At 35.8% G+C, this 18,645-nt stretch overlaps 1 protein-coding gene across 1 annotated transcript; it reads right to left on the reverse strand.

Moving 5' to 3' along the window:
• Window positions 1-7,752: 7,752 nt before the first annotated feature.
• MLO11 (protein) lies at window positions 7,753-12,013 on the reverse strand. Its single transcript, NM_001281084.1, is given in 15 exon segments — window positions 7,753-8,510; window positions 8,618-8,678; window positions 8,783-8,850; window positions 8,947-8,982; window positions 9,089-9,262; window positions 9,360-9,400; window positions 9,480-9,529; window positions 9,840-9,934; window positions 10,030-10,104; window positions 10,427-10,515; window positions 10,686-10,746; window positions 10,971-11,087; window positions 11,332-11,567; window positions 11,653-11,710; window positions 11,818-12,013. Coding segments are annotated over 15 exon segments (1,752 nt in total). The 5' UTR covers window positions 11,941-12,013; the 3' UTR covers window positions 7,753-8,042.
• Window positions 12,014-18,645: the final 6,632 nt, after the last annotated feature.

Raw genomic sequence — 18,645 nt, forward strand, 5'->3', positions numbered from 1 at the left:
CTTCGAAGAGCTAAGGCTATTAGCTCCATTTTTGAATACCTGGTTTCTACATCTGCCAAAGCTCTGCTGACATAGTAGACAGGTTTCTGCTCCTTTGGCGAAGGGCAGCGGAATAGAACGGCGCTGATTGCCCATTCTGAGACAGCTAAATACATATATAGCTTCTCCTTTGGCATGGGGCTGCTCAAGATGGGCGGATGCATAAGACAGTGTTTAATTCTTTCCAACGCGTTTTGGCAATTGTCCGTCCATCCCTGCGTTCCAGCTTTTCGTATCGCTAAGAAGAAGGGTCGCAACTCGTCAGTGAAGCGGGCTATAAAACGTCCTAACGCAACGAGCTTGCCTGTGAGGCGTTGTAACTCCTTTTTGTTCCTGGGAGGAGGTGTCTCCATGACTGCTTTGACTTGATCCGGGCTGACTTCTATGCCTCTTTGGCTGACCATAAATCCCAGAAATTTGCCAGCACTCACGCCAAAGGCACATTTGGAAGGATTTAGCTTCATGTCATACTTTCGCAAGAGGTAAAATACTTCTTGTAAATGGAGGATATGCTGCTCTCGAGTTTTGCTTTTAACCACGATATCGTCAATGTATACCTCGACCGAGCGGCCTATCAGAGGTTTGAAGATTTTAGTCATCAATCTTTGATACGTGGCGCCAGCGTTTTTGAGTCCGAATGGCATGACTTTGTAGCAATAGAGGCCGTGTGGCGTTATGAATGCTGTTTTTTCTTCGTCATCCGGAGACATGGGAATTTGGTGATAGCCGGAGAAGGCATCCAAGAAAGAGAGCATCCCTTGCCCGGAAGTGGAATCCACAATTTGATCTATCCGCGGTAAGGGAAAACTGTCTTTTGGACATGCATTATTGAGATTGGTGTAATCAACACAGACTCGCCATTTGCCCTCTTTCTTTGGTACCACTACTACATTTGCCAACCAATCCGGATAAGATACCTCTCTGATGAATCCGGCTTCCAACAATTTGTTAATTTCTTCTTGGATAACTCTTTGTCTATCCGGGTGAAATCGTCTAATCTTCTGTCGAATGGGTCTGGCTGCTGGAAAGACGTTAAGCTTGTGAGAGGCGATAGAGGGATGAATTCCCTTCATATCCGAATGTGTCCATGCGAAGATGTCATGGTTACTTCGAAGGATATTCTGTATGCTCTGGGTTTCTTCTTGTGTCATGAGGGAACTGATGTTTGTGAGGTGATCATTCTCTTCTGAGATTTGGATTGTTTGTAAGGGATCTGCTACCGGGGGATCCTTGTCCACCGGACCCAATAATTGCTATTGGTCGCGCGCAATGCTAGGTTCAGGGGGAGATGCATCTTCCTGGTTAGCGACTGCTTCACGTGCTATTTGGTAGCACTGGCGAGCGGCTAACTGGCTGCCATACAAGTCAGTTTGCCCTTCATTGGTGAGGAAACTCACCATTTGATGATATGTGGAGGGGATGGCTTTCATGTAGTGAAGCCATGTGCGTCCCAAGATGATATTGAAGGGTGACAATTCTTGCACCACCGAGAATTGCACGTTGAGAGTGACTGGTCCAGCTCGAACCGGCAGTATAATGTCTCCTAAGGATGTTGTTGATGATCCGTTGAATCCAGATAAGATTCGTCCGGGGTTTTCGAGACCCGCGAGACTGTGTCCCATATGGCCAATGACTGATGCTTGTACTAGATCGGCTGAACTGCCTGGATCAACCAAGATACGTCTTACATCAAAATCTCCTATTTCTAGAGAGAGGATGAGGGCGTCGCGATGTGGCTGTAGCGTCCGGGTGGGATCTACTGGTGGGAAAATGATTGTCCCATCTATGGGGCGAGGGCCCTCTCCAGTAAGACCCGGCCGGATGGAATTAATGCGCTCGCGTATTGACGCGGTCCGCAGCAATTTCTGCCTTTTACGCCTGGAATCGTATTCCTCGTCAGACGGGCCCCCATTGATATAGTTTATCACAGCCTTGGGGGCGACTGGGGCCCTCGGGGCCTCAGAGTTATGATGCTGAGATACGTCCCTTCCTCCAGTATCTGAGCGGAGGTACTGTTTTAAATGTCCTGCTTTGATGAGCCTTTCAACTAGATACTGGAGGGATCGACACGTCTCTGTTGTATGACCATGGTCTTTGTGGAAGGCGCATTTCTTGCTGCGGTCTCTTATGGATGGGTCCGTTTCGAGGGGTCTAGGCCACCTGAAGTCGGACAACCCTTGGATCATTGGGAGAAGTTTTTCGTATGATACGGATAGGGGTGTGGCGGGCGGCCTATTCGGACGACTCGGCCCGTCCTGTCTTCGGTCAACTGGTTTTGGACGGTCTGGAGGCTTGGCATGCCTGTCCGCGTTATCTCTAGAAGCCCGTCCGGCAACCAAAACTTGTTGAGTGGCTGCACGCACGTCATCTTCGAGCATTGAATATTTGTTAGCACGTCTGAACAAATCGTCCATCGTTGTGGGAGGCTTTTTTGCCAGTGATTCAAAAAATGGAGTGCCTGGACAAATGCTTCTCTTGAAGATTTGTAGGACAGCATCCATGCTGCAAACCTCTATTTGGAGTACGGCTTGGCCAAATCGTTTCACAAATTCCCTCAAGGATTCGTTGTCTCTCATTTTTATGTTCTGGAGGGTGCTGATATTCTGCTTGTGTCGAGCAGAGCACAAGTACTGTCCCACGAATGCTTCAGAGAGGTCCCTGAAATTGTCAATAGAGTTAGGAGGTAGGCGATGAAACCATGAGAGGGCCTGCCCTTGAAGGCTGGCAGGGAATACTTTGCATAATAATGCTTCGTTGCCAATATCGAGCGTCATAAGCTGTCGATAGTGCATGATGTGATCGAAGGGATCGTTGGTCCCATCGTATGTGGAAAACTTTGGTACGAGGAATCCTCTTGGGGGCTCGTAATGGGTGATATGAGAGCAAAAGGGCGTGGAGAGCATGTCATCCAGCCTTTTGCTGATGGAGCCAATGGGTGGCTCGTTTGGGAGGTTTCTCCCAGCTGGTCGTTCCGCTAGGTGTGAATGAACGTTCCGCATCGCTAGGGTGACCATGGGGTCACGATGCGGAGGTACGTTCTGCACTATGGGAGCGATCATAGGATCGGGGCGTGGCGCCCGGGTTGTGGCTGCTGGTGGCCTTGATCTCCCAGGCTCTTGTGGGCCTAGTCTTGCGCGCATAGAACTTGACAACTGTGATTTTCTATCACGCTGTCTTTTTGCTGAGAAATGAGTGGAATCTGAGCTTTCCTCACGGGGAGCTCGAGGCATGGGTGTGCGTGGCTCATGGGGCCTTGCGTTGTACGTTCCTGGGATAGCTCCTGTTGACCCAGGATATATTGATTCTGGCTCTGGCTTTGAGTTTGCCACCTGGCCTTTTGAGCGCTGACGACGAGGAGGTCCTGATGTTGAGGCTTGAATGCGTAACACAGCGTTTTCTTCCCTTAACCTCTCCGTCTCCTGGAGGAGAGCTTTTAGCTGTTTTTCGCTTGCCAACTGTCTTTTTTCGATGGCTTGACGCCATTCGTGATTATCTTCTTCCTCTCTACCAGATGATCGACTTTGGGAAGGTGTGGCCATCTTTGCCAGTGACTGAATCAAAATAAAAAGTAAAAGTTTCCCACAGACGGCGCCAATGTTGTCGCCTCGCGTATCCGATGGTCCACGTTGCTGCTATATGGATGGACACGTGATTCTCAACACACAAGGGGTTCTTGATTCAGTGGTTGTACCTGCAAAAGGCATCCGGACAGGGTGTCCGGACGCACCCTCCGATGGTTTTATTAGCCATGGTGAGAAAGAGATATATAAATCAGTTGGCTTTTTTCTAGGTATCAAGAGGTTACCAGGAGATCCCCTTTCTTCTTCGTGCGAAGGTATATATATCCAGCTTCAGGGGTACTGTTCCTCTCATTAATGGTGAGGAGATCTTTTCTGTTGTGATGATGACAATAGGTGTTAGTAGGAGCACTATCATCCTATGAATGGCTGTCAGAGACTATGGTAGGTGATGCGGCCGTCAGAGATCGTGGGAAGCGATTATGCAGAATGATCGTGGGAAGTGACTTGCTGTCACTTCCTCTTGTCTTCTCATTCTGCAGGTGATGGGATGTGGGCCATGGCTGCTTGTTGTGGTTGCGTGTAAGACTCGCTTTACTTTAATTGACCATCCAGAAGATTTATATCCGGATGGCTCATGCTGACTATCCGGATGTGTTGTGGAGACTATCCGGATGTGTACGCTCTGCCAGCGTCGTTTGCTCTTCCTTGGATAGGAGAAGATGAAACGTCGTTTGCCTTTCCTTGAGGCGGTCCGGATAGGATGTCTACACCATGCATATCCTTAGGGGAATCCGGATAATGATGGTCCGGCTGATAACACGTGCCACGCGTCACTATGAGCTGCGTGCCACGTGTTTCCCAAGGGGAGGGGTCCCTACAGGCATGATTAGTAGAAGATTCAGATTGTTCTGTCCTATGAATGGTGCTCTATGCTACTTGCTACCCTCACTAATTCTAAATGTGTTGGAATGATCGGTGGGCCAAAAAATTATTTTGAAAAATATGCTTTTTTCTCTTCTTTTCTGTTCTGGTTTGTATAATTACAGATTATTTAGGCTATAATTGGTTATTGGAAAATGCTGAGGAAAGATGAAAAGTAGCATTTTGCATTTCATCCATTAGGATTTGTGTATCCAAGGAAGGTAGGTTTTTAAGGTGGCCATTGGAAGGATTGCTTCTAATAAAGTAATAATAGGGCAAGTTGTCATCCATTCTGTTGGTGTAAGAAATTATCATATTCGTTTAATTTTTTTCGATTTTTTTTAATTTAATTATTAAAATAAAGTATGATATATAAATAAAGAATATTACAAACATTTATAATTTATTTTTATAAAAAGTAATATTTTATTTAGGTTAAAAAGATTGAAAAATAAAAAAAATCAACTAAAATATTTTTTTATTTGAAATTATTTGTACTTGGGGTGGGATTGGACAAGACAAAGTAATACCCAAACCCACCCCGAATCTGTCTTAAGTTTTTAAAAACACTTAATAAGAGATTTTCTTAAAGGATACTTAATTTACAAAATATTTTTACATACATGTTGTTAAACACACTTTAAGTTTTTTTTTTTAGCATTTACTTCTAGAAACTTAATGCGTTGGTTTGATATATTTTATTTTATGTTTTCATATGTTGTTGTTTTAAGCTATGCTATGACGAGAAATTACTTTAAATTTTTTATTAGCATATCATAAGGTAATTTCATTGAGATTTCTAGAGATTTATCGTAATTACCATTGTTTCAAATTTCTTTAGTTAACACTCCTTATATAAATGTATTTTGTTTATAAAATTTAGTTTTTAGGGAGATTTTAGATAAAAAGATCTAGGTGAATGCATTTAACAATTAAAGACAAAAAAAAAAATTATATATAAAGTATATTTGTAGGGATGGTAAAGGTGTGAATAAAATTAACCATATTTCTATTAGTAAAAAAATATTGTATACAATATTTCTCATATTGTTAATTGAAGTATCTCTAGGGATGCTAACTATGAAATTTGAAATAAGGAGGTGTGAGTGAAATTAAACCATCTTTCTAGTAGTAAAATAATATTATATAAAATATTTTCATAGGGTTCTTTATGAAAGTATTTATATGAATGTATCGAAATAGGCCTCTTTATAGAAGTATTTTTATGAATGTTCTAACAAGAGAAGGAAAAAAAAAAATGAGTAGAGATGATGGTGATGAGATAAATTTCTTTTTGGGTACGTGCTCCTAATGGAACAAATTTAATATAAAAATAAAGATTAAGAGTAAGTTTGATTTTTTTTTTTTAACAGAAAATCTTTGTATGTGATTTTATCTTCATATTATTACATCGACACATTTATGAAATTTTTGTTTACATAATAAGTATTAAAACTTTTCCTTGTAGTTTCAAAGTTTAGGTTGAGATTTATGAAAAAGTCAAAGAGCATGAAAGATTCAAAGATTATAAAAGTAGTTTTGATTAAAAGTAAAATCAATTGTTCTTTAGTTATAACATAATTATGTTAATATAACATGTTGCATACATTTATTGGATTTTAAAAGTGGGAATCATAAAATAATTAAATATAATAAGATTGTGGTGCACTCAAGGGCTGAGCCTGCATAAGGGACAAAGGTATGATGGGACTAAGACATATAACAAAATTATAGCACAAAAGAAATCCATGTCATAAATGCTGTGATTGAGAAGTACGTTAAGTGACTACTTGATTATGATGTATTAAAAGACTTACGTAACAAGATGTATGAAGAAGTCAAATACATAATAGAAACATACCACAAAGAGAAAAAGATTGATTTGATGTATTTTGGTAGAAGGTGGAGTATATAAAATATTTCACGAGCTATTAATTTCTTATAAATATTTTTAAAAAAAAAATAGAAAATATGAAATGTTTTAAAGTAGTATATCGGTAGCGTAATGGAACGATTGCTTGATTAGAATCGAATCTTTCATTTACAAAAAGCGGTAGCGGTAGGAGAGTCAGCACGACAGCTATGGCAATTAATTTGCGGTGCATGGAAAATGGAAAATGATACAACGAGCGTCTACTGAGGGCACCATCCCGCAGCCAGCAAAAAAGGCCGCCCTTAGTGGTTTCTAGTTCCCAAAATTCCACGTCAATGCCCATTTCAATTTTCATCAAACTATTCCCAATCTCTATTGAAAACGATTTGATTACTGTCAAAGCGTTTATTTTTATACAAGTCGTAATATCTAGTCAACGATCCAATGGGAAAATACGAGCCTCTTCCATCACACAGGATAAGCACTCGTGAGTTCGGTCCACCGTGAATCGACCGATCTCTCTGCGACTTTTGGCACCAACAAACGGAAAAAAACCAAAAATACCAACCTGGATTCCACAACTAAGCATATGGTTTTTAGATTGGGAAATTCATGAGAGAGAATAAACTGTAACGTAGAGTTTTTTCTAACCAAACTTCTAGACATGGCCCAGTCCATTCCACGGGATCAAGATTGCACCTGGGTTTTCTAGACCTCAACTCGACTCAATTGCAAAATATTAAAGGTTGTTTGGTAATTATATTTCAACTGTAAAAATATGATTGATTAATTTTGAAGTAAAAATAATTATCGAAAATAAAGTGAAAAATTATTTATAAATATATAGAAATGTCTTCAAAAACCAAGTAGGCGAAACTGATTCTTTAAGAAATATTTTTTAAAATAATATCAAACAAGTCCTTGGTTTTCAAATTTTAAAAATATGGTCAGAAAGGTTACCAAAATAGAAACTGAAAGCTGCCCAAATTTTAAAATAATATCAAACAAGTCTTTGGGTATGGACTTATTTGTTTATAGTTCTAAATTATTATTTTATCATACATTTTGTGGATTGGCAAGGGGTATTATTTTTTATTAGTTCTTCTTTCTTTTTTGTGGTGGTACGAGGCGGCCTTTGTAGAGCATAATCATGTCATTTGAAATCAATTGGCCTTTGGTTTAGTCAAATTATGCCTCCTTTTAAGCTATTCTACATCCCACCAAATCATAAAAAACTGACACAATCTAAAAGTAAGTACAATCCCAAGCTAATATAATTTTAAGAGCTAATACAATCTCAGCAATACATACAATTTCAAGCCACTATTGGGCCCACGAGTGAACACAGGAAGAGATGGTAAGAGCATTTGCTTCATAATATGTTACACGGAGGGACCATGGTGAAAGCATTGGCTTGATTTTGGGCATTTAGTTGATTCTTACACGAGAACTCATGTAAGAATTTGACTGCTCACAATTTATGATATACGGTACAACGAAATTTAAAACTTACAGAACTACAAGAGTTACTTTTCAGAAAAATTCGTTGCCCACAGCTATACGAGTGATCCTCAAAAAAAAAAAAAAATACAAGGCCAAGGTGCAAGTTCAACATTGTATCCACTATACAACCAGGGATGGGTTTTGTTGTCATCTTTGCTTCCTCAATCCAATCTTCATCACTCTATTCAAGTTCTTGCTCTTTTATCGAATGAAAAGTCCATGGGCTGAATGTCAATTTCGTGCTGAGCATTGTCAGCTTGAGGAGCTGGCATGGTACGGGTCAAGATCCTATGATTTGTGTCCCTCCCCTCTTCTTCTGGACCAGGATTTCTATGATGTTCTGACCATGATATATCCTCACGGTGGCGATACTCGTCTGTCTCCGGACCTTCATTGTCAAAATTGGACATTCTAGGAGATGTTTGAACACTGTCGAGCTCACTGCGGTGGTGGCGGAGTAGATGAACAGGGGACATGCCATGTAAGGGGGTGCCTGGCCTACTTGAAAAGGGAGTGCCTGCCCTACTTGATACAGGGGTCACAGCGCTTGATTGCTTGCTCTGTTTTATGTGCTTCCTTGCAGCGTGGTGCCAGTTTCTCAGAGCTTTCGCCACTCTGTCATTGAAGATGGTGGGCTTCATGGTAGATCCCATCTAACATAAAATCCAATGTTGTTAATCTACTAGTCATGAGGAATAAGGGTTTTTGTTTTTGGTACATACAAGAATATAACAAAGCCTTATGTATGTAGTAATCTCACCTGTGTAACCAAGGCATACAGAGGAAGAGTCACATAGCTGCAGAGTATTTGTACTATGACTCTGATAAAATTCAAACATAATTGTATCAGGAAGATCATTCTAGGCACAGACTACAAATTTCAATGAAGACTAGTCGTTTAAAAATTGGGACGGCTTATACTCACCCCATTGATATGCGGATGACCACATCTTCTATCCTTTCGTGGAAACAAGATTTCAAGCCAAACTCATACTGCAAAACAAATATAAAAAAAGAGAAGTGGTCAGATATTGTTGAAGTAAGTAGTCAATCCTTGCAAAAACGACAATGAAGGGCGCAATAATTTACCCAGGTCCATGCAAAGAAGGCAACCTGGAATGCGTTCTGCAGGCCACAAAGAAAAAACAAAATCACAAAACAACTTAGTCATTAATAAACAATATATAGAAATCAATTGTTGGAGAGTTTTACATGTACGTGAGGAACTTACCTGAAAGAGAACAAAGTTAATCAGGTAGAGAATGAGACGTGGCTGGTTGAACCAGAAAAGATCATCACCAGGCTCCACCACTGGGGTTCCTTTTACCACCTCTCCTCTCTCCTGTATTCTCAGCCCCATCTTTGTTATGATAACTTGTAGTTTTGTCCCCACCATCAGGATGATCTACAGTATACCCATTATCAACAACCGTTAGATTTACCTTTCTGGGACCTTTGAAGAATTTTTAAGGGAAGATCCAAGGGTCAGAACTGATGCTTACAATTAGTGGGATAAAGGGTAACCATAGATAAGAATGCCAACCTGTCCAGAAAAAGGACATTATTTTAAGGACATTTCCAAATGAAGTGTTACAAGAATTATATGAGTAACATTGGCTTACCATGGGTGTTGAATAGTAGGAAGAGTACAGCACAGAACCAGATTATTGGACTGCAAATGTGAAAAAAGAATTCATCAACTTTAATATTAACTAACAAATGAAATTGCAAGGTATTTAATTATATTGTATTTTGTAGTTCATGCGCCATTTGGTCAAATTTATTTTTTCTTAGTCTATTTGCTCTTGTAAGAACTTTGTAAATATATGCCAGCTGGTTGCCGCAAGACTCCCAGTCAAGAGATTGGAATGATAAATTATGGGGTCAGGATCGCTAGGAACTCTTTTCCAAAAGAAAAACAAAATCATGAATTTAGAGGCTAGTCCAATAAGTTATAGGCTTAAAAGTTAAAGGGGGCCAACCTGATACCGACTACAACTTTGAAATCCTCCTCGAGTGATCTCTTGATGTATTTCTGGAAATCAAATCTAGTATGACTCTCGGGTGCCAAATGTGCCTGAAAAAAAGTTTATACAGGTGTGAGCGCTAGCTTTCTAATGACCATGATGATGATGATGTTGGCATTACGATTGAATGTTATTGAGGACTCACAATGATAAACCCATGGCGCAAGGTCAAGTAATCAACTTTGGGAACTGATCTGACAAATTGTCTGAAGAAACACACCTGCAAAATTGAGGCAAGAAGATGGAGTACTCTCCCATTAACAACTGTGGGTTGAATATTTCAATTTTATTTTCCAGATGGACATTTAATCTGTAGTTATTTCCATAGCTAATGAGAAGTTGACTAGGTTACTTTAATTTAGGGGCAAAAGCTAAAGCAACAGTGCCCAGAAAGTCTACAATATTTTGATGTAAAGTTGACTATGATGATCAAAAAAGTCTTTGTTTGTGAAGAAGGCTATCTACCAGAGGTATTTGATGATCACTACAAGAACCATGACTAGAAAATACTACCAAATGGTAAGTTAGTTTTCAGTTCTTACAATCCAAAGGAGAACTGGGGAGGTGCTCCAGGAGTGCAAATGCCTTCTCCCAAATGAGGTGTCTCTTGCAAACCTAAATCTCTCTGGATCTGCATGTGAAACGCATGTAATCATTTCTTTTTGTTAGCATTATAGATATGGTGAGAAACATGGAGAGGAAAGAGCCTGCCCTAATTATAACTACATATTAGCTTTTTGACTCTTGAACAGAAGCTACAATTCAGTAGTCGTATCACTAGGCCTAAGAAGTGAAACTAACCGTTTGCGAACCGGTACTCGGCTGTTCTTGTTTCCATTTCCCACGCCTTCCACTTCCTCATCTGCAGCATACAAATTCAATTATTGTCTTCTGATTATTACATTAGTTTTATGTTTGAAATTCTTCATAAAGTTGACCATTTCTAAAGCTTGAGAGATCTAATAATATGTTATTTGATTTTCAACCAAGAAGAAAAATAAAATGTTCAAGCAAGAAAGAAAAAACTAACGTAATTTTTAGTCTTTGATTAGGTAAAAAGATAGTGAGAGAGAGAGAGAGAGACACCTTAGCTCTGCCCAAAGCCAATGTGATTATACAATAAAGTACGTGGAAAACAGCAAGAACGAAGATGAATATGTGAAGTTGGTGGATCCCATAATTGGAGACAAACGGGACTTTACCCTGCAAAGAAAAATGCACCCAAACACACCCTACAGTTAATTAGTTTATTAACGACCAATTACTACAGTATTTTTTACTAATCAGCAATCGACTATTCACCACTAGAAAAGAACAGTACTGCCAAAGAGATGACCTAAATGAGAGTAACTGATTTCTATTTTACCAAAAAAAAATATTGATTTCCTTGTTTGTTTATCCTAACTTCTGTTTTTTTATTATGTAAGCAAATAATAATTGATCATACCTCTCCACATTTGTCATCTCCCGCGGCCGCTAACACACGTCGATTACTTCCATCGGAATCTGAAATTTCAAGAAGCCTTCTCTTGCCATAATCTTCTTCATTAGAAACATACTTGATTTCTTGTTTCTTCCCACATGGGTGCCAGGTTGCTGCAATCTTCTCTGATATGCATATTCCCGCAATAGTTCCTTGTCCTACCGTTAGGAGCAGCGATATGAACCCCAGTAGCATAAGTTCTGTAAATGAAAGAGAGAAATCATAAACCATATCTAATTTAAACTAAAAACAAAATATACATGGCATTATGAGAGAGCCGCCCACCTGACTTAATCTTTTCAAGTGCTTCATAAAGAGCTCGTTTGTTTCTCTTTGTTAGCCACTGCAAAGAGTTTTGAGAATTTATATACATCATGATTAATTCAAAGCGTGATTAAAGAACCCAGCTAAACCACTGCTAAGAGGCTTCATGTGTGTACAAAGCTTTACCTTTCCAATTAAGTGAAGGATGTATTCGATGATAATTGATATCAAAACCAGCACAAAACAGACCACTGCAACCGCCCAAGTCGGTGTTTGCTCCAAAGATCGATCCTTTGATCCCTTAGCCATATCCTTTCTATATGGCCTGCTTCCTAAAAAGTAGTAATTTGCAGTTGTGTCACTCGAAATGATTGTGCAATATGCATATCCCCATAGATTATATCTATATATGCGGAGAGAGGTGTTGAGGGAGGAAGGGAGCCAGTGGTTGTGGTGGCGGAGAAGTGGGTGACTTTGACTTTGGACGTGCTAGGGATATTATTGATGGACGACTGGACGACTGAGATTGGTTGTTTCAGAAGTAGCCTCATATGATTATGGGATTCATACGCAAAGAAAAAATGATTTTTTTTCATATACGCAAATGATTTTAATCGATTTGGTCTCCTTTATATTAAGTAAGAAGAAAGAAATCCTGTATGTTTCTTGGAAATTTTTTTTTTTTTAAATAATAATAATAATAAATAGATTTAAAATTAATAAATTATTTTTATATGTTTATTTAACTTATTTTAAATATATATATATAAAATTTTAATTGATTTTAATATTATATTTTCTTTCGTATATTTTATAATGAAACCTGAGAAAATTATTTTTAAAAATTATTTCTTTTCTTTTTTCTGTACTTTCCATGAACTAAACATCACCTAAAGTTTTTGATAACGAATTTTGTTTACTTTTCCGGCATTACTATATTTCTAAATTTCATTTTCCAAACAATTGGTGACAAAAAAACAAATATGAATACCGAACTTGGAATCTTGGGAATATGTGGGTCTGAATTAGTCCAACCATTTGTTTACAAGTCAGGTTTATCCTGAACCATATATGGTTGATTAAGCTAGGTCACACCCATCTCCCACATCAACTAGAACCACCATATTAAAATTATTTAGGCAGTTCTTGTAGAGATGAGTCATATGATATCACTAACCACCCTATCTTCAGTCACTGTATATATTATAATAACAAAGGATAATTGATGGGGATTGGCCCAGAACATAATGCCGAATCTGTTGGCTCCAACCATATGAAAACAAAGGAGAATTACAATTAGAAGCTGTCCCGTTAGAATTTTTGGGCCTGTCTGCTGCCTAAATAAAATCATATTAACAAAAGAATCATATTTACAAAAATATCCTCAGAAACAACGAATATATACAAGTGACTTTTTTCCTTCCATTCAAACGTCACGGGAAGGGGAAGGGGAAGGCAAAATGGATTAGTTAATGGAAGAATGAAGCACTCATGAACCTTCCTCGGTGCAGGGAAACCAAACATATGGGTGGGAACAGGCCTGTGATGAGGAATTTACGCATCACCAACGCTGTGCTTTTGACTTTGATTTCTACTCTCTGCTGACCTCGTCGTCCTCAAGATTGAACGCATCATCCCTCCCTCCAATTTGTCTCTACAACGTGACCAAGCCAACCCTAGATATATACTCATAAACAGTGACACAAGCTCCCAAAAAAACTTATATTCTTAGCAGACGGTCATGGACAGGCTTTATTTTATGGAAGACAACAGTCGCATAGTGGAGTGCAAGACCCACCGTTGTGGTGGTTTTTCCACCGGAGAGCACATAATTATACTTTTTTATGCCGACCGAGTCTTTTGTCATTTAAGATTGCGTGCTCTAAATTCCTCTCAGTTGTCACTGGTATAACTGTTTTTTTTTGGTCTTTTAAGTGTCATGACTGGGAAAATTATTAGGGATGAAATTAAAGTTTGGTAGGCATTCTTTTCAACTAAAGTATGCGGTGGGCATATTCATTTGTAGAAATTTTATACATTGGGCAGTACGGGCAGCGAGGGAGTCACAAGACTCATAACCCTTTCATAAGGGGTTATGATAAGATTGGACCAGCAAGCCATTGATATGTTTTGTTCCCTAAATGGTGCTATCACCATGCATGAGCCCCAGCCCATTTTTTGAGTGATAACTACCCATGAGTTTGGTGAATTCATGATCTTCTTTGAACAAGCAGATGTTTTCCTAGAATGGAAATAGGCTATGGTATATATATAGATTTTACTCAAATTAATTTGTAGGCATGAGTGGCCCCACCTCATGATCTTATTCTAATGGAATGCTGCCAAGAGGGACCAGCGAATTGCCTACACTGGACCCGATTAAACGAACCCATCCACTTGCATATATGTAATGAAATCCGCCATCAAAGGAATTTGGTTGGTACGGTGCAACTTCTAGAAAGCTCACAGTACTGTATACAATTTCCCTTTTTAATTTGGTTCTAAAAAGACCCAGAAGAAAACAAATTAAGATAAATTAATTGGAGGCTTCTAAGAAGGAAAACTCAAGCCTAGCTCCCATCCCCACCTCTACGTAGAAAAACTGTCTTTTTTTTTTTTTTTACTCTACTGTTTATTATCATCATCATTGCACCATTTTTTGGATTTGTAAAACGTGCCTCTCTTTTACTAGCAGCTTCCAAGAGAATAATCTATGGCTAAGGACCGATGAAGGCCTGCAGCCAATTGTTGGGCTGACTTGATCGTCGGGTCACATTCTTTGCTTAGTAGGCTGAGAATCTCAATTACCTTGCCAGGCACACACCACATTCCTTTGTTTTTTTTTAAAGCCCTTTTATAATATTTTCAAGAGCTAGCTTGTCGCTGCGACTCGGTCTGTGTCTGACTTTCAAGTGCTAATCACCTTTTAATTAATAAAAGCCGTGTCACCCGTTTCAAATGATATTATTCCCTAATCATGATGTTTATATAAAACTTCTCATGCTCTTTGTCTAATTTCATATGCCGTCCTATACCAATATTTTGGGAAGAGGATGACATGTTTGGTCTACAAGGAAAATATAGTCTATCTTAAACAAAGCATGGCACTGAGAATAGCTCTTAAGCCTTTCCCACGACACTTCAATTTTTTTTCCCTGATTCTTTTAAATGGTCGGAAATTCATGGTTGGCTTGGGTGGTAGTCGTATGCTGTGTGGAAATGGGACTACTTCCCTTGTACACATCATATGATTCATCACCACATGTGGCAAGGCCATTGACTACGAAAAATGAAGACATTGCCTAACTAAATCTGATACAAAGGTCGGCATTGGATGGCACGAGAGGGTTGATTTATAATATAAAGCAGTGCGAATGGTAATAAATGCACATCCACGACCCTCTGTATTACTCAACAATGGAAACCACCTCCACCATAGCTGGCCTTTGGCTTTGGAGCAAAAGTCTATTCCATGTAGCCTGCAGGCAGCCACGGAAATGTGACCCCAAAAGTGTTACCATTGCCACCCCACGTGCACCCATTCCTATTCAAAGTCTATTCATTCAAATCCACACTAATAGGACGTAACAAATTAAAACCCCTGTCTCTGTGTTTTGAAAGAATGAAAATTTGATTCCTAAGATAATGACTACTGTTTCGTAATTGTTTTCTAAAATAATTTTTTTATTCTTTAAAATAAAATAAAAATAGAAAAGTTTGTTCGATAATGAAAATTCATAAAATAGTTTATTATTTTAAAAAATAAAAAATTAAATGTTTTCTAATAATATTTTTTAATTGCTTTTAACCACTTTCATTTATTTCTTTTTAAAATATGAAATATGATTAAAAATAAAACATTAAGTATAAAAATTATTTTTTAAAATGTAAAATTAAAAAATTAAAAATATTTTATATTTCAAAAAGAATTTTATTCTATAAAACATCATAACAATTTTCAAAAATTATTTCTCAAATAAAACTTAAATTTTTCAACATATTTAAGAGAGTAGGATGTGAGCAAGGGAAAAGAAAGGTTACCTAAATAACCTTCTTTATTACAAGATAGAACTCCAAACATAGGAGAGGATCCAATCAAGAAGGAAGAGTTAGGAGAATTCCACCAAATTGTCTTCTTTTGCAAAACTTCTTTTTGGCTGAGGAGTTTTATGGCATGTGATTTTTAATTTCTTTCTACAGTTGCATGAGTGAGCCCTTCAATTGATTATTGAGTCGAGGGGTGAAGAACGCGTGCTTGTTAAATAAAATGGATGGCGTACACGGAGGTGGCAATTTCAACTCTTAATGCCTATTGAAATCGTAGGAAGCCGTGTGGGTAGTAACGTCTAACAATTTTGAGACCAAAGAACAACTCTTCATAACTTTGGGTAGACTTTTGGTGTCATCTGTGAGGTGACTTGTATGCATGCCAGCGAAAAACAAGAAAAGCGAAGGTTTATTTCAATGACAATTTAATGAGGGCTTTAAAGCTTGGTAGGTTTTGTCATAGCTTTTTTGTGAACGTTGTGGTGTACAGATTTTAAATTACTTTTGAAAATTCAACCACCATGGACTTGAAAGATTCAATTGGTACAAGTTGAGAGGAAATGATGTTGTTTTCTAATTTTAAAAATATTTTGAAATTTTGTATATGGTATATGCGTGGTATTTTATGATTCCAAAATATAATTTTATTCAATAAAATATTTAAGAATTGTTTTCCCTTTTGCAAATAAACTATTTTTGAAAATATTCTTAAATCAATATCTCATTCCCTGATTTGTTTTTTCAACCACTCATTTTGAAATTAAGGCTATTGAATCGGTTAAAGAAAAGGGAAAAAACATGAAGGGAAGAAGGGAGAATTGTAAAAATAAAAATGTGGTTTGGGATGATAATGATTAAGAAATATCATTTACCTCAAGAATTTTTATAAACGACGAAATTTATCATAGAATAATTTTACTCTTTAAACGTGGTTTTCTGTATTATCTATAAATAACTTTATTACAATGATAATGACAATAAATCAATAATGCATTTCCAAAAAATTATTTAACAAAGTTTTATTTTAAAAAAATAAAATAAAGATAATAATATTATTATAAGAAATTAAATTATTTGAAATATTTTTTTTAAATCAAGATTTTTTTAAAGAACTTAATAAAAAAATTAATTTTAATCTCTCTTAAATAAAAATAGAATGAAATATTATTTTTCATAACCACTCAAATTATATATAAATATTCAATTAAATAACATATAACTATTCAATTGAACAACACATGACTATTCATTTGATAATATAACATGTGAAATTTTTTTTGTGTTTTTTAAAATAGTGCTTTAATTTTAAGAATTTTTTTTTAAATTTTGAAAATTTTTATATGGTATATGCACGGTATTTTATGATTCCAAAATATAATTTTATTCAATAAAATATTTACGAATTGTTTTCCCTTTTGCAAATAAACTATTTTTTAAGAATTATTTTTAAAAATATTCACAAATCAATATCTCGTTGCCCTGATTTGTTTTTTCAACCACTCATTTGAAATTAAGGCTACTGAATTGGTTAAAGATAAGGAAAAAAAAGAGGGGAAATTAAAAAAAAAAAAAAAAAAAAAAGTGGTTTGGGGATGATAATGATTAAGAAATGTCATTTATCTCAAGAATTTTTATGAATAATGAAATTTATCAATTTATCATAAGATAATTTTACCCTTTAAACGTGGTTTTCTGAATTATCTATAAATAACTTTGTTACAATGATAAAGACAATAAATCAATAATGCATTTCCAAAAAATTATTTGACAAAGTTTTATTTAAAAAATAAATAAAATAAAGAAAATAATATTATTATAAAAAATTATTTTATTTGAAATATATCTTTTTTTTTAAATGGAGATTTTTTTAAAGAACTCAATAAAAAAAATTAATTTTAATCTTTCTAAAATAAAAATAGAATGAAATATTATTTTTCATAACTACTTGAATTATATATAAATATTCAATTGAATAACACATAACTATTAATTTGATAATATAATATGTGAAAAATTAAAATTAATTAATTAATTAAATTGTGTTGTAATGTATTGTAACGTTGGTATATTTATATTATAAGTATAATGTATAATGTATTTATATTGTAAGTATAATGCATTTATGTTATACAATAAAAGTAATAATTCTATAAATGCATATTTATACCCTATTAGTATTAGAATTAACACTCCATATCATAATATTAACATCATTCATTTAATGCATTGAAATTGTTTAATTATATTTATATATATATATAAACTACAAGTCTCGTAAATTTAAATTAATACTTCATTTGATTTAAAAAATGATTCATAATATAAGTATATTATGAAATATAGTGTAATAATATAAAACTATCACTTTTATAAATAAATAAAATCAAAATATTCTTAATTAGGTTTTGTTGTAATATAAGTATATTTATATTGTAATTATAATATATTTTTGTTGTACCTATATTTTTTATAATAAATAATTTAAAAAATTAAAAAGTGATTAGACATTCTCCATCATTTTCTTATTCTCGTAGATAATCTAAATAAAAAATTAAATATTCTATTTTTCTTGAACTCAATACAAAAACATGATTTATCAATTTAAAATTCAAATATATATATATATGAAAAATTCATCATACTTATTTCATAAATATGAAACTCGTTTTATTTTTAATAAAAGTAAAAATTAGAATAAAAATAGAAATATGTAGAAAGATACATTAAATGTTATTTTGAAAATATTTTGTAGAAGTATTTTGGTTTTAAATAGCAAATTATATTATCATCATATATAATAATTTGTAAAGGTTAAAACTCAAATTTTTGGTTTAAAAATTGAATGTTAATTATTACAGCTAATGTGGTCATGACCAAAAAAAAAAAGTGAAATGCTTTGAATTTCAAAAAATTTTCGGACATTTATGACATTTCAACCTATTATTATATGAAATGAACTTGGAAAAT

The sequence above is a fragment of the Vitis vinifera genome, chromosome 8 (genome assembly GCF_030704535.1).
Source record: "Vitis vinifera cultivar Pinot Noir 40024 chromosome 8, ASM3070453v1".
Classification (NCBI taxonomy): Eukaryota; Viridiplantae; Streptophyta; class Magnoliopsida; order Vitales; family Vitaceae; genus Vitis; species Vitis vinifera.